The 12285-nt window shown below is 34.0% G+C and overlaps 1 protein-coding gene across 2 annotated transcripts in view; it reads right to left on the reverse strand.

Moving 5' to 3' along the window:
- Window positions 1–12285, reverse strand: part of SPATA17 (spermatogenesis associated 17) — an 89698-nt gene that overhangs the window by 47768 nt on the left and 29645 nt on the right. For both annotated transcript variants that reach the window (XM_032989489.2, XM_032989488.2), the window contains one exon: window positions 5607–5730. In XM_032989489.2, coding sequence (XP_032845380.2) covers window positions 5607–5730 — 124 coding nt within the window. The remainder of the gene's footprint in view (window positions 1–5606; window positions 5731–12285) is intronic.

The raw sequence follows: 12285 nt of genomic DNA on the forward strand, positions 1-12285 counted from the left end.
GCATTCAGATAGAACAGAAGATCGCACAGAACAGAGGACCAGTATTAGCTCATCTAATCTCAGCATGATTTATCACAGAGCAGGAAGTTCAGGTTTGGAAATGAAGATGGGAATGAGCAATGATAAGCTTAAGTGATGCATGTATAACATCACATTCTCAATAATGTCAAAATACATTTTATATTTGTGTGACAAAGCTCTCAAGCCTTCATAGACATCACATCACAAAGAATTTTGGCTGTCTGGACTACCTGTACATTAACTTTTCTCTGACAAAAGGTAAATGTGGTTTATCTGTTTAGAAATAGAAGAAATTTGGAAAAAAGACAATTAAAATTCTCATTTACCTCACCCAGTAATGTTCACTATATAGGAAAAAACTATAGAGTAAAGGGAAAAGATCTGCTGCTCCGCTGATTCTTCAATCCTTTTCTCAGTGACAAGAAAAACTGTAATAGCAAAAGGCTTTTTCAGCTGTGGCACTCTGAAGACTGTTTCCATAGGAATCTTTTCCTGATCTCAGTGACTTTACAAGACAGACTATTCTGCTCCTTCCACTACCTCTCCCGCTCTGGCTCCTTTCAGGTATCACTGCCTTCCGCTCCCCACCAGACTGGGGATGTGCAGGTCCTCCACCCGGGTAGCAACAGCAGCGCTAGCAGCCGCTGACGCGCTTGCTCCCACTCACAGACTCACCTCAGCGCCGCTGCTTGCTCTGTCAGCACATAGTGAAACAATACAGGTCTGCATTCTAGCTTGATCCTGGATCTTTGGATTTAGTCTGTTATATACCTAATCATAATCATCACTGCAAGACAAAGGCCAACTGCAAAACTTCTTGGAAGGCTGGAAATACCAAGGACAGGAATCATGCAAGCACATGTTCCAACAAATGTGGGCTCTAGGCACCCACTCCTACGAAGTGACAACAGTGCATTCAGCGACCCTGACTTTCATTGACTTTAATGGCTGTTTGTCAGCACTTTGCAAAGGATGGCCCTTACTACAAATGTCAGCCTTGCGAATGTGACAAAGAGCAGAAGTAATAACCTATTCAATTATAGTGAATTTTGTTAATTCAGAAAGGGGAACGACAGGGATATAGAAGGGTAATCTACATAGGTAAACACGTTTATAATAGAAAACCACATTTAGTAACTACTTCATTCATTAATGACAACTAAAAAAAAGGATCATGACCATCATAGTGGAAATAGCATATAGATTATAGACTAATACGAAAAACTTACTATTAGTTTCATGTCTCAATCAGAAATTACAATGCAGTTCATGTTAAACCAATGAACAAATACATCTGCACTATTATTTTGATTGTGTTACCAGTAAGAAATTACAAGAAATATTCTTAACAAAGGCAAAGGTTTGGCAAATATGTACTGCAATTTTTATCATGTTCATCATGAAGTCAGAATTTATCAGACTGTTAAGGTAAAAACAGACAAGGAAAATATTGTTTTATATATATATATAAATTTTAAATTCTCAAATATAGAGAATCTTATTTTTAAAATGGAATTTAGTTAGGAAGTGCCACAGTTGCCACCTTGCAGATTTATTTCTTGCTCTATTTTACACTGGAATATCCTGCAACAAGCAACCAGTAGGTGAAGGAGACAACATAATTTATCATGTGATAAGAAAGGCATGGACTTGACTGTTGAGGTTTTTTTCATAATTAAGGGAATCATGTAGGAGAAATTTCCTTCAAACAGAAGAAGCTCATGTGTGTAAGATGTTACTTCACTAGTTATTGGTACTACTGGCATATGTAGCGAGTTGATTAAAAACTCAATATTTCATAACCAGAAGTTTTAGAGCTCATGATTTATTTCTCCATTATTTGGCAATTAACTTAATTTAAATAAAATAAAAATATACTTTATTTTTTCAAGCCCACACTTATGTGTACAAATTGGGTTATATTTGTGTTGCATGGATATTACTGTTGCTATGGAAAAAAATATATAGCTGGTTTTTAGTAAAGCAAAAAAAGTGTGTTTTAAAGTTGGCAGGATGCATAACATTGTACTTCTATAGAAAGACAGTCAATAATTATAATATTAATATAAATCATTAATATGTATTAATAATAGCAGCAAATGAACATTACTACTGTTAGCAGTTATTGATTATGCAAATATCCTAACATGTTTAACTTCCTTTTATTTAAACTTCTTTGCTAAAATAGTAACATTCTTTTATTCAAATGAACTGCTTAGTTCTCACGTGGATTAAAATGTTTGTGTAAATGCAATATATTTCTAAAAGTAGCAATGGGAAATAGCCATATTTGGATAAGTTTCTATGGCAAAATACATTCAGTCAGCTGTTTGCAAAAAACACAGGAAAATTGTAAAGTGCACTGCAGTACCATATATTTTTTTATCATCACGTGATCTCCCTGAATGTCTATTTCATAGAAATGGTACTGGATACACACACCTCACCCCCAGAAAGGAGGGGAACTGCAGACAAAATAACTTAAATGTAGGTGTGTCCAGATAGTATTTTGTAGGCACATCAAACTCCTTGTTCCCGATTGTAAAGCATGCACACACTTATTCTGCCCATATTTTGAACTGACCAGAAGCTGTGTAACTGCATTCATTCTTGAGCTAATACACCATGGCTCTCAACAGGGCTAATTAGTTTGCGTTCAGCCCCATGTTATAGCTCCAGATTGGCTTGGAAAGTAATCAAAGCAAGCTCACATCTGTCTATATAAGACTATGTGCATATACAACAAATAACCCATACTAATTCAGAGTTTGACAGCCATTTCTTCCTCTTTTTTTTTTTTTTTTTTTATTTTTTTTTTTAAAGGTAACAGTTTATGGAAGAAATAAATTCTTGAATAGCAAGTTAATTCATGAAAAAGACAAAACATCTTAACTTCATCAGAGGCCATGCTGTTATATACATACTAGACACCCCTGTAAATTCAAGACACTAGCATTCTTAAGTTTTACTCATTGAAATGTGAAACAATGCTAGCTATTAGGAATAGGCACAACCTTATATATATGTATATATAATCTGTGAAATAAGAAGAGCAAATACTGCAGTCAATAAAGAATTCATAGACTTTAAGTCCAGAAAGGATCACTGTATCATCTGCTATATAGTGCAATGCTACAATGTTTGATCATCTCCCTGTTTAACCCCAAACATGATTCTGAGATGGGTTTCTGGGCTTAAGCTTGTAAGGAGTGGAGAATGGAACTTCACGTGCCTTTCTTTACTAAAATTGAGGAGCAATAACTCCTTAATGCCTTTCTGTCAATAAGTAAACACCCTTTTCTCACCCTTTTTGCCTGTAGTAAAACAAAAAGGTTTAAAATTATAGGATATATTTGAAAAAATTATTGAAAATACAGATTTTGTAATGCTGTCTATATAACCTGTCTGAACATTTGCAGCCTTGATGCATGAGGTGGCTCAGATCCATCACTGCACTTCGTTATGCATGGCAGGAAGGGGAGGAGATCCTAGCAAACTTTAGCAGATCATCTCTACAATTTACTGTCTTTAGTTACTCTACAGTAAGTGCAGCTCAACAACTTCATCTTTCATTTCCTATGCCCCCATCTTACAAATTATACTTTTTCCTTAGCTCACTTAAAAGTGTTACTTTTGCTGCCTGTTTCTACTGAGACATTGAATGGATTTTGCCCAGTAATCCAATTAACTATGCTTTTAAGACGGCAAGATGCAGATGTATCCGGATCAGAAGACCAGATATATAGAGGGTAAAATGTCAGACACAGAGCACCAAACTGGTAAATTGTGCATTGAAATAATTTGCCCTATATCTTGGCAAGGTATCAAATTCTATAACTATTTGCAATTGTGGAATACAGACTTTGATTGCAATAAGTAGGAAGTTTTCAGGTTGTCTGTAGGTGTTGCATTGCTTTACACTCATTCATGTTTCAAAAGAAAGAAGATGGTGCTTGGAGCACAGTTCTGTGATAAAGGAAAAATTATGTGGGCTCCGAGTCCCAGTATTCACAAACCATCTCAGGAAGCAAAACCAAGCACATTTTTGTTCTGCAAACACTGCTAGATAAATTTTAATTCTGTAAAAGAAGAAACCCCAAATCATCAGAACATAATAGTTACTGCTGCCCTCTACCAGCAGTCCTCCACGCGGATGGCTGAAATAAGGCAGTACTTGCCATTCCTTAAAAATGTGCTACAGATTGCTAAGCCAGTATAATTAGAAGTAAATTAAGTGCACTAAAATATTTTTAGACCACAGGTCACTCAGTGTCTCTAACCAGACAATTTTTATATTCCAGATAAACATATTAATGTTTATGCATTTGTTTATATAAATTGTTCTGTTCAAAACAAGAATTCCCATTTTTTTACAGTTTAAAACAATATAAAAACACTCCAAGAATTATGCATAATATTCTAGATCTACATCCAGAGAAATCAATTATTGTGAGCTAATTGCAATTATTAACTAGCTTCCCTGTCTAAAAGCCACTCAGAAAACTTTTAATGATATTTTTTACTATTTTACTATGCTATTTTTTTTTGCAAATAAAAATTACTTAAATTTGATTTACAAATTTATTCTTTATAACTGATATCCAGTTAATTAAACTATATTTCTATTTATTTGATAGATCACAATTGATTCCCAAACAGAGGGAAAGATTAAATGTTCTGTCACTAAGTGCCATAGTATTTTCCCTGCGTTCTTTAGCATTGACAGTTCTTACACACAGATTATAACTAACAGCCTATGAATATCAAACACTTAGTTCATACTAGCGCACCCTGATTGCGCGTTAATTCCTTATTCATATGAAGAACAACTATTCACCAAACATTTATGGCCACAAAACCTTTTTTTTTTTTTTTACAAAAGTTCACAAAAGGAGACTAAAACAAGGCAAACCCACAAGCTTTACAAATCGTATCAATTTTGTATAAGATATATCTACTGCCATATTTGCCTATCTGTAAAGCAGCTTACATAAGAAAGCTTGAAAAAATATACCACTTTTATCAATACAAACAAAATTAATCAGTAAATATTTAAAATTTATGAGGCATTTCTATGTGAAAACAATCATGCTAAATAAGCTGATTCAGGCAGTTCTAGGAAAAGCTTTAGCTGAAAACCTGCATTTGCAATCAATCCTAAAAACAAGCAGAACACAGCACCAATCCAAGCATTAGCTCAATTAAAAAAGGGGAAAAAAAATGAAATCCCTTCTCAGCTTAATAACTTGTTAGTTCTTGACAAGTGCAACAACACAACAATAAGCCAGTCAAAATGAGTTTTTAAAGCGAGGTTATGCCCTTCGTGTTGTGTTATCACAGTGGCAGATCAAACTGCTGACTTGGACTCTTTCTGCTAGCAGTGCTGATGCTGCCTCTATGAAGCTGCTGTCACGGAATAGTCATGGTACCTGCTCTTGCCTATAGAAAAGCACTAAATTGAACTCGAAGTAGTGTCTTTGTGATATCTTTTCAACAAGTCATGTCCCATTCAGCCTGCTAGTTTGTCTCTGTCAGGCTGGGGGCCCAAGTGGTTTGCATGAGCTGTCAGGGACAGGTATACCAACCTGCTCAGTGCTAAGGAGGTAATGCATCTTTCGGGCTTGGTATTTCTTTTCCTTTTCTTTCTTTTCTAGGTCCTTCCTTCTCTCTTCATTTTCCTTCATTTCTGTGTAGTCCTGGAGTTCACTCCTGTAATAAAATAAGTCTGCTAATTATAGTACAACAATAAAGACACGCTAATGTTTTATTTTACTTTAACCCTTTTTAGCTTCACAGTGTTCTGCTATTATGAACTGGCAGTATACTGACACCACTGGAATGCAAAATTACAGTTCATTCAGTTCCACGGCAGCAGGGTTCTACATGGATATAACTGTGAAGAAACAGGATTAAAATAATAAAAACTATGAACGCTATATTAGTTCATATTGTTTCCTCTTTTGAAGAATGTCAACCAACATATTTTTGTAGATTGATAAAATAGCACCCATAGATGTCCTTTTTTTATCCTTAAGAGTAATTTTAGTTTTAATTTCTCTAAACAGAAGTTATTATAATTTAATGATTTTCCTTCAGATGGTTTCAAAATAAAAGTTTTTCACTTCTGTTTTAGCTAGTGCCTTGCAACACCTCCTTCTGATCTGCAAACAGGGGAGACCTTATGGAATGAGAGGATAGTAGACACAGGATAAGAGTTGACATTCACTCCTAGAATCTTGAGCCTTTTGTAGGGTTGAGAATGTAGGCATAGAAAACTGGATGTAAACCTCTTATGCACACAATGTCCTTAACATTAGCCTTAGCATTAGGCTTCTGGTCTGATAGCAATGGTACAGGCCACCACAAGAAACATGAACATAACTGCCTCTTGAGCCACTGCATGACAGAGGTTTGCAAACACATACTATCATCTAAATGGCTATCTAAATTGTAGAAAATTCTTTCATTGTAAAAGAAACAAGGAATTGTACCTATGGCCAGCTCTGGGAGAATGGAGAAAACTCATGATTTTAACTGAATGTTTAGAGAAAAATTTTAACAGAAAATGGATGTAGATTTCCTCCTCAGTGGCTTTGGTTTTTTATAGAGCCAGGCTTGCCATAAATTATGCAAACAGTGGAGTGAATTAATGTTCTATAAGAAACAAAATTCTGTGCTATTGTGCACAGTGCACGTGTAAGGAATTTTTCTTACCCAGTTAAAAAAGGTTAGTTTGATTAACATTTGCTATTTTTGTTATTAAGAAATGGCTAGTTCAAATTAACCTGTGTGCCAAAGACACCAAGCATATTCAGTCAAGCATTTAGATTGTTTAAAAGTTAATTAAGTGAGTAAATTCTAGTCTTTTTTTTTTTTTTTTTTTTTTAAGCATGTGTGTATATGATAAATTAAAAAGCAAAGAAAAATATACTATTCACATATCTGGATAATTCAAATATTCCCACACAACAGACTATTTAGAGAGGTCCACATTAATAGTCTCAGTTGTTTCAGTGAGTACCAAATAAGACACTCTATGACAAGGGTCAAATCCTGTCAAAATATGCACATGAATAAGTTTGCTGATATGAATAAACCCATGGGAAAGTCATATTGCTCCTGAAAGTGTTTTTAAGATTGTGACTCAGACTTATTCTTACTATTTTTAATTATCATAATGTAAAGTTAGTTCATCAAAATATGCGAAAGAGCAGTAATTGCTGTATAAATATGAGGACTATGGAATCACATTCTTAAATATAAGCTGCAATGTAGTATTTTTATTTGTTCCATGCCATCTTTCAAGTTTTTCTCAGCTAAAATAAGTAAAATATTAAGTAATTAAATATTTTATTTCAAATGTGAAAGAAAAAATATAATGAAAAGGAAATAAATTAAAGATTGGAAAAGATGTATAGGTCTGTTTCAATCTCTGGAAATATTTTTTGTTGCAGTTTACTGTTAAAGGCTGCTAATACGATATTTCATACAAGGTTACTTACGAAGCACACTGACGTTTAAAAATCACCATGCTCTGCTTTTGCAGCAGGGTAATTTTTTTCCAACATAAGATTAAATTGCAAAATAAATGAATTACTTAGAGTGGCATGGCCCCCATTTTGCCACCCTTCTCTTGAAAATTGCTTATTAATATGAAAAAAGAAGTTGGAAAATAGCCTGTTTTACTTTATGCATAGCGTTTCGGGGCCTCAAAGCCTGCAGAGCCGGACTAGCTGCACATTTTAGATTGTGTTGGCAAGCAGGGACGATGACCTTCCTGACCTGCATCTCAAGGCTATTATTAATCGCTAAGTAACCTGGTAAAGCCAAACAAATTTGTTTCCATTGAAAGGATCTCTATCTGTGTCTGAGAATTTGTGCTGTACCAAACAAACCTCATTAACAGTGTCCATTTTTGACAAAGAACTAGGAGTTGGAGAGATTGGCGACCTTTCTTTGTCCTTAAGGTACAGATTTCAGAGTCACTGCATGTAGGTACATAAGCATTTTTACTTGGAAACTCTTTGTTCTATATCAATCAATCACAAACAAATGAATAAATAGACAATGCATAAAGTATCAACTTTGTTCTTTTATTTTATGCCACTTTACCTTCAATACCAGAGTGTATGATCTATGTTTTACATATCTGATACTATTTCTTGTTCCATTTTGATTACAGAGTCCCTGCTCAGATTTAGTACCACTATCTATAACTGATGCAGTGTCCATCAACATATTACTACAGTTTATTCATGTTCTTATATACTCATGTACTTCTTCCCAACAGTGGATATGGAAGCTTTGTTACACAGAATATAACTGGTGATGAAAAACCTCAAATCATTATAAAAATATAAATTTGCATTACAGATGTAATGATAATGGGATGCAAAATATTTCCCATTGTCATTAATCTGAATTTACCAGATTACTTTGAATGAATGATTAATAATCATTATTTGCTGAAATTAAATGAAGTCTAAAATACTTGAAGTTCAGTACAATTCATGATCTTTTTAGACAGTACTATCATCCAAATCATCATGATCCTTCCTGATTATCACACATCCTCATTAAAGCTGTACCATAATCCATTTTAAAGTTTGAGGTTTTTTAAGGCATTACAAATAATTTTCAACATACTTTTGCAGCCTTCACATTTTGTCAGTTGTGCTAAAATATTTCTACCCTGCATCATACTGCTGTGTACAGTTGTACAGAACATTCAGACAATTCTGTCTTGGGGATAATAGCTCCCAAAATGATTCTCTCCTGAGAGACAGTACAAAATAAGGGGTATGTAGTAGTCCACGCATTGCTTGACTGAAAAAAAAAAACAGATGTTTTAGCATAAATATAGATTTATTCTATAACTATTTGAACCTGAAACTTTCATCTCTTTTACCTTACTTTCATGAATTTGAATAGGAGCAACAAAAGCAGAGAATCTAAAAGTAGTTTGATATGAATATACTATTTTCACACATTAGCAGATTAATACTAACAGGTTATGCACTGTGCAGGGGGTTTCACTGTCACCATACAGAATAATGTATATAAGCATAGATGATACTGAAGACATGAATTTAGACTTCAAAATAGAGTTAGGCTTCCAGGTGGTTTACACATAAATGTGTTTATTGAGAAGTTTCATGCTTGCGACCTTCTAAATGTATGTCTGCCCCAAAAAAAAATAAATCTAAATTCCATTAAAGTCAATTGAAAAGTCGTTGAAATGAAATTATTTCTGTATTAAACCCTTACTGGCAGCCTTCTCTTTGTCCATACATATCGTAGGTTCATTGAGAAATAGTAAGCAATATTTTATTGAAATTATATGATATTATGAACACTAGCTATGATGGAAGATACTCTGTGGACCCTGGACCAAATTTGCTTCAGGACAAACCTTTCATGGGTCAGAGTGAAGAGGGAGAACCATATATGGGCAAATATTTTGCCTGCATGTTTAAAGTTTCACTAAGTTAGCGGGGAGAAAAAGAGTTCTGTAAATACAGAACAAGTTTTAGGTTAATTAATAATCTTGTTCTGTTTTTATAAATGATCTCTCTGTTGCACGTCTCATAGCTGGAATAGCACTGCTTATTAAACTCTTACAAATGAAAAAATGGGTAATATTTTTAGCACATCATCTTTTCATTACCTTAAAGCTTATCTTGGTATATCAACAGTATCTACTGCATCATCTACAAACCTGGCTTCCAATATAAACTTAGTCCAATCAGAGTTTCTCCCACACAGATTTTTATGGAATATCTTTTTAGAGGAAATATGCGTAAGTTTTGACAATCATGATCTGAAAACTGTTCAACAAATCAAAAGGATATCAATGTTTATTAGTGCAAGATTAGGATGCATTATTTTGTTAAAAAAGTGAATATACTGGGCAATACAAAGTCTATTTTCCTTGTGATAGGGAATGTTTTGTGTGATTGAAATAGGCATAGGATTATCAATATATGTACTCAAAGCCCACAAATAAAAATGATCTTGTGTAACAAATCTGTAAAGTAACTATTGATTTGTTAATGATAAAATTATTTGCTTTATATAGTTTGAAAATAAAACATTTTCATATGACAAGGTAACTTATTGTTATTCTGATACTTCATTATGCAGTAGGCAGTGGTGTTGGTTCCAGCTATGAGATGCAAATTCAGTTGACAGTGCTCCTGCTGTCTGTATAAAGGTTAGAAATACACATATAGTATTGTTCCTGGCACTTTTGGAAAGGTCTTCAAGTGATGATTTCAGCAATATACAGATTTTCATAATTCTGCATAGAACTGCATCATTTTACAAATTCACGCTGACCTACATTTATTGAACTTTATCAAACTATTGCATTCTGTTTGCATTTTCACTGTCATTCTGTGGTCCTCTGACCAGATATCCATAACATTATAATATTAACTGAAGTAAAGGGCATCTGAGAAAATCAATAATTAGTATAGTTTCCTAGAGTACCCAGAAAGAGTATGAAGTTATTGTGTGATTTTAAACAGTTCAGACCCCAAATCATAAAATTCCTGCAACACAGGCAGTAGGCAACCTTAGCATAAAAGGAGATAACCTAAATTGATTTTACCTTCCTGACTATATATCATCCACCCTGCTCAAATAGAGAATAGGGAAGTGAAAATTAAATTAGTGGGACAATATTTTTGGTGCACCACTGCATGTCACTTGAGTTCACATTACATTGGTGTAAGTGAGAATGGAATATGACCTGCCATGATAATATCATTTGACTTAATGTATTATATTTGGGGAAAAAATGAAATATTTGTATAGACTAGTTTAGGATGCAAAAACAGTTTAGAGATCTCTGTACTTTAAAGGTAAAAGTTTTAAAAAAACACACATACTGCATACTTACGTTAGCTATGTAGCATGAGAGAGCTTGATCATCCTCAACCTTTTTCTGACTTTTTGAATGAATCTGTTCAGATTTACCAAAAAGAATAGAGCAGCTCTGTAACCCCCCTTACTCCTCTTGACCACGATGTATACGCCTGTGTGTATCCTGACAGAATCCCTTGACCAAAATATTTGATCTCAAGTTACAGTGAAATAGATGCTCAAAGAAGCAGTCAATTACATACTGTAAAGAAGCAGTACAAAGTATCTTACTGCCTAGGAGACCTACCACAAATGAGTGTCCAAAATTCTTACTTATTTTAAATGTGAATGTTTACATCTATCTATTTGACAACTTAGTCATGAAATATTCAAAATCTGGAGGAATGGTACTGCTCTGTCATTGTAGTGCAGTGAACAGGAAACTAATACGACTTCTTAGGATGAAAAACAATAAAATAAATAAAGATCATGTGTAGGCATGCAAAAACACCATATAGTTTCTATTATTATTAATTTTACAGAAAGAAGTACATAAAACCTTAGAATCCCATTATAATTCATGCCTAGTAGAACATACCGTGCCCATCTTTCCTTAATCACATAGTGTACACTGCCAATGGAATTAGGTGACATACCAGTTCCACTGTCAAAGTCCACAATGTGATCGATATACTATGTAGGAAATGTGATGAACGTAGTGGTGAAGGGCACACAGTAAATGAATACCTTGTGCAGATCAGGAGATCAGGACACAGCACGTACCAGATGATAGGAAAGAACAGACTGATGTATCCTTCTTATCCTTCTAATTTCCACTGCTGCAGTTACTCAAGAGAGTGCAACAGCTTTTCAAAATACTGACTGCAGAGACAGTTTATAACTAAAAAAGGAGTATTTTCCCTGTTCTATTATACAGAATCTTATAATTAAGGTTTCAATAGCAACTCATACAGAATTTTTCCTCATATCTATTCAAAGCCTACTTTTTTGATCATATATAATCTTTTCAAATTATTCCATTTTCTGGAAACATGCAAACATATTGGTCCAAATATTTTTCCCTTGTGTGTATAAATCCTTAAGCTGAATGTATTTCATACTCATTGGCAGCACAAAATACTGTGAAGTTAAAAATAATTTTTGTAAGAGGTCCAATTTAAACATTATCTTAACTATTTTGATTTAATTAAACTGTAACACATTATGGATGTGGCATAAGAGTAACTACAATGCTGCAGCTTCTGTTGGATGAGGAACTGGATCCAATTATATTGGTTCAACTTTATTTATGCTCAGGTCTATACTAATAAGGCTAACCATAACAAAAAAATGTTTTCACTCCATGTCTGTTTGCTATTGACCCCTTATGGAAAATCA

Source organism: Tyto alba, unplaced genomic scaffold (assembly GCF_018691265.1).
Source record: "Tyto alba isolate M040663 unplaced genomic scaffold, T.alba_DEE_v4.0 Super-Scaffold_16, whole genome shotgun sequence".
Classification (NCBI taxonomy): domain Eukaryota; kingdom Metazoa; phylum Chordata; class Aves; order Strigiformes; family Tytonidae; genus Tyto; species Tyto alba.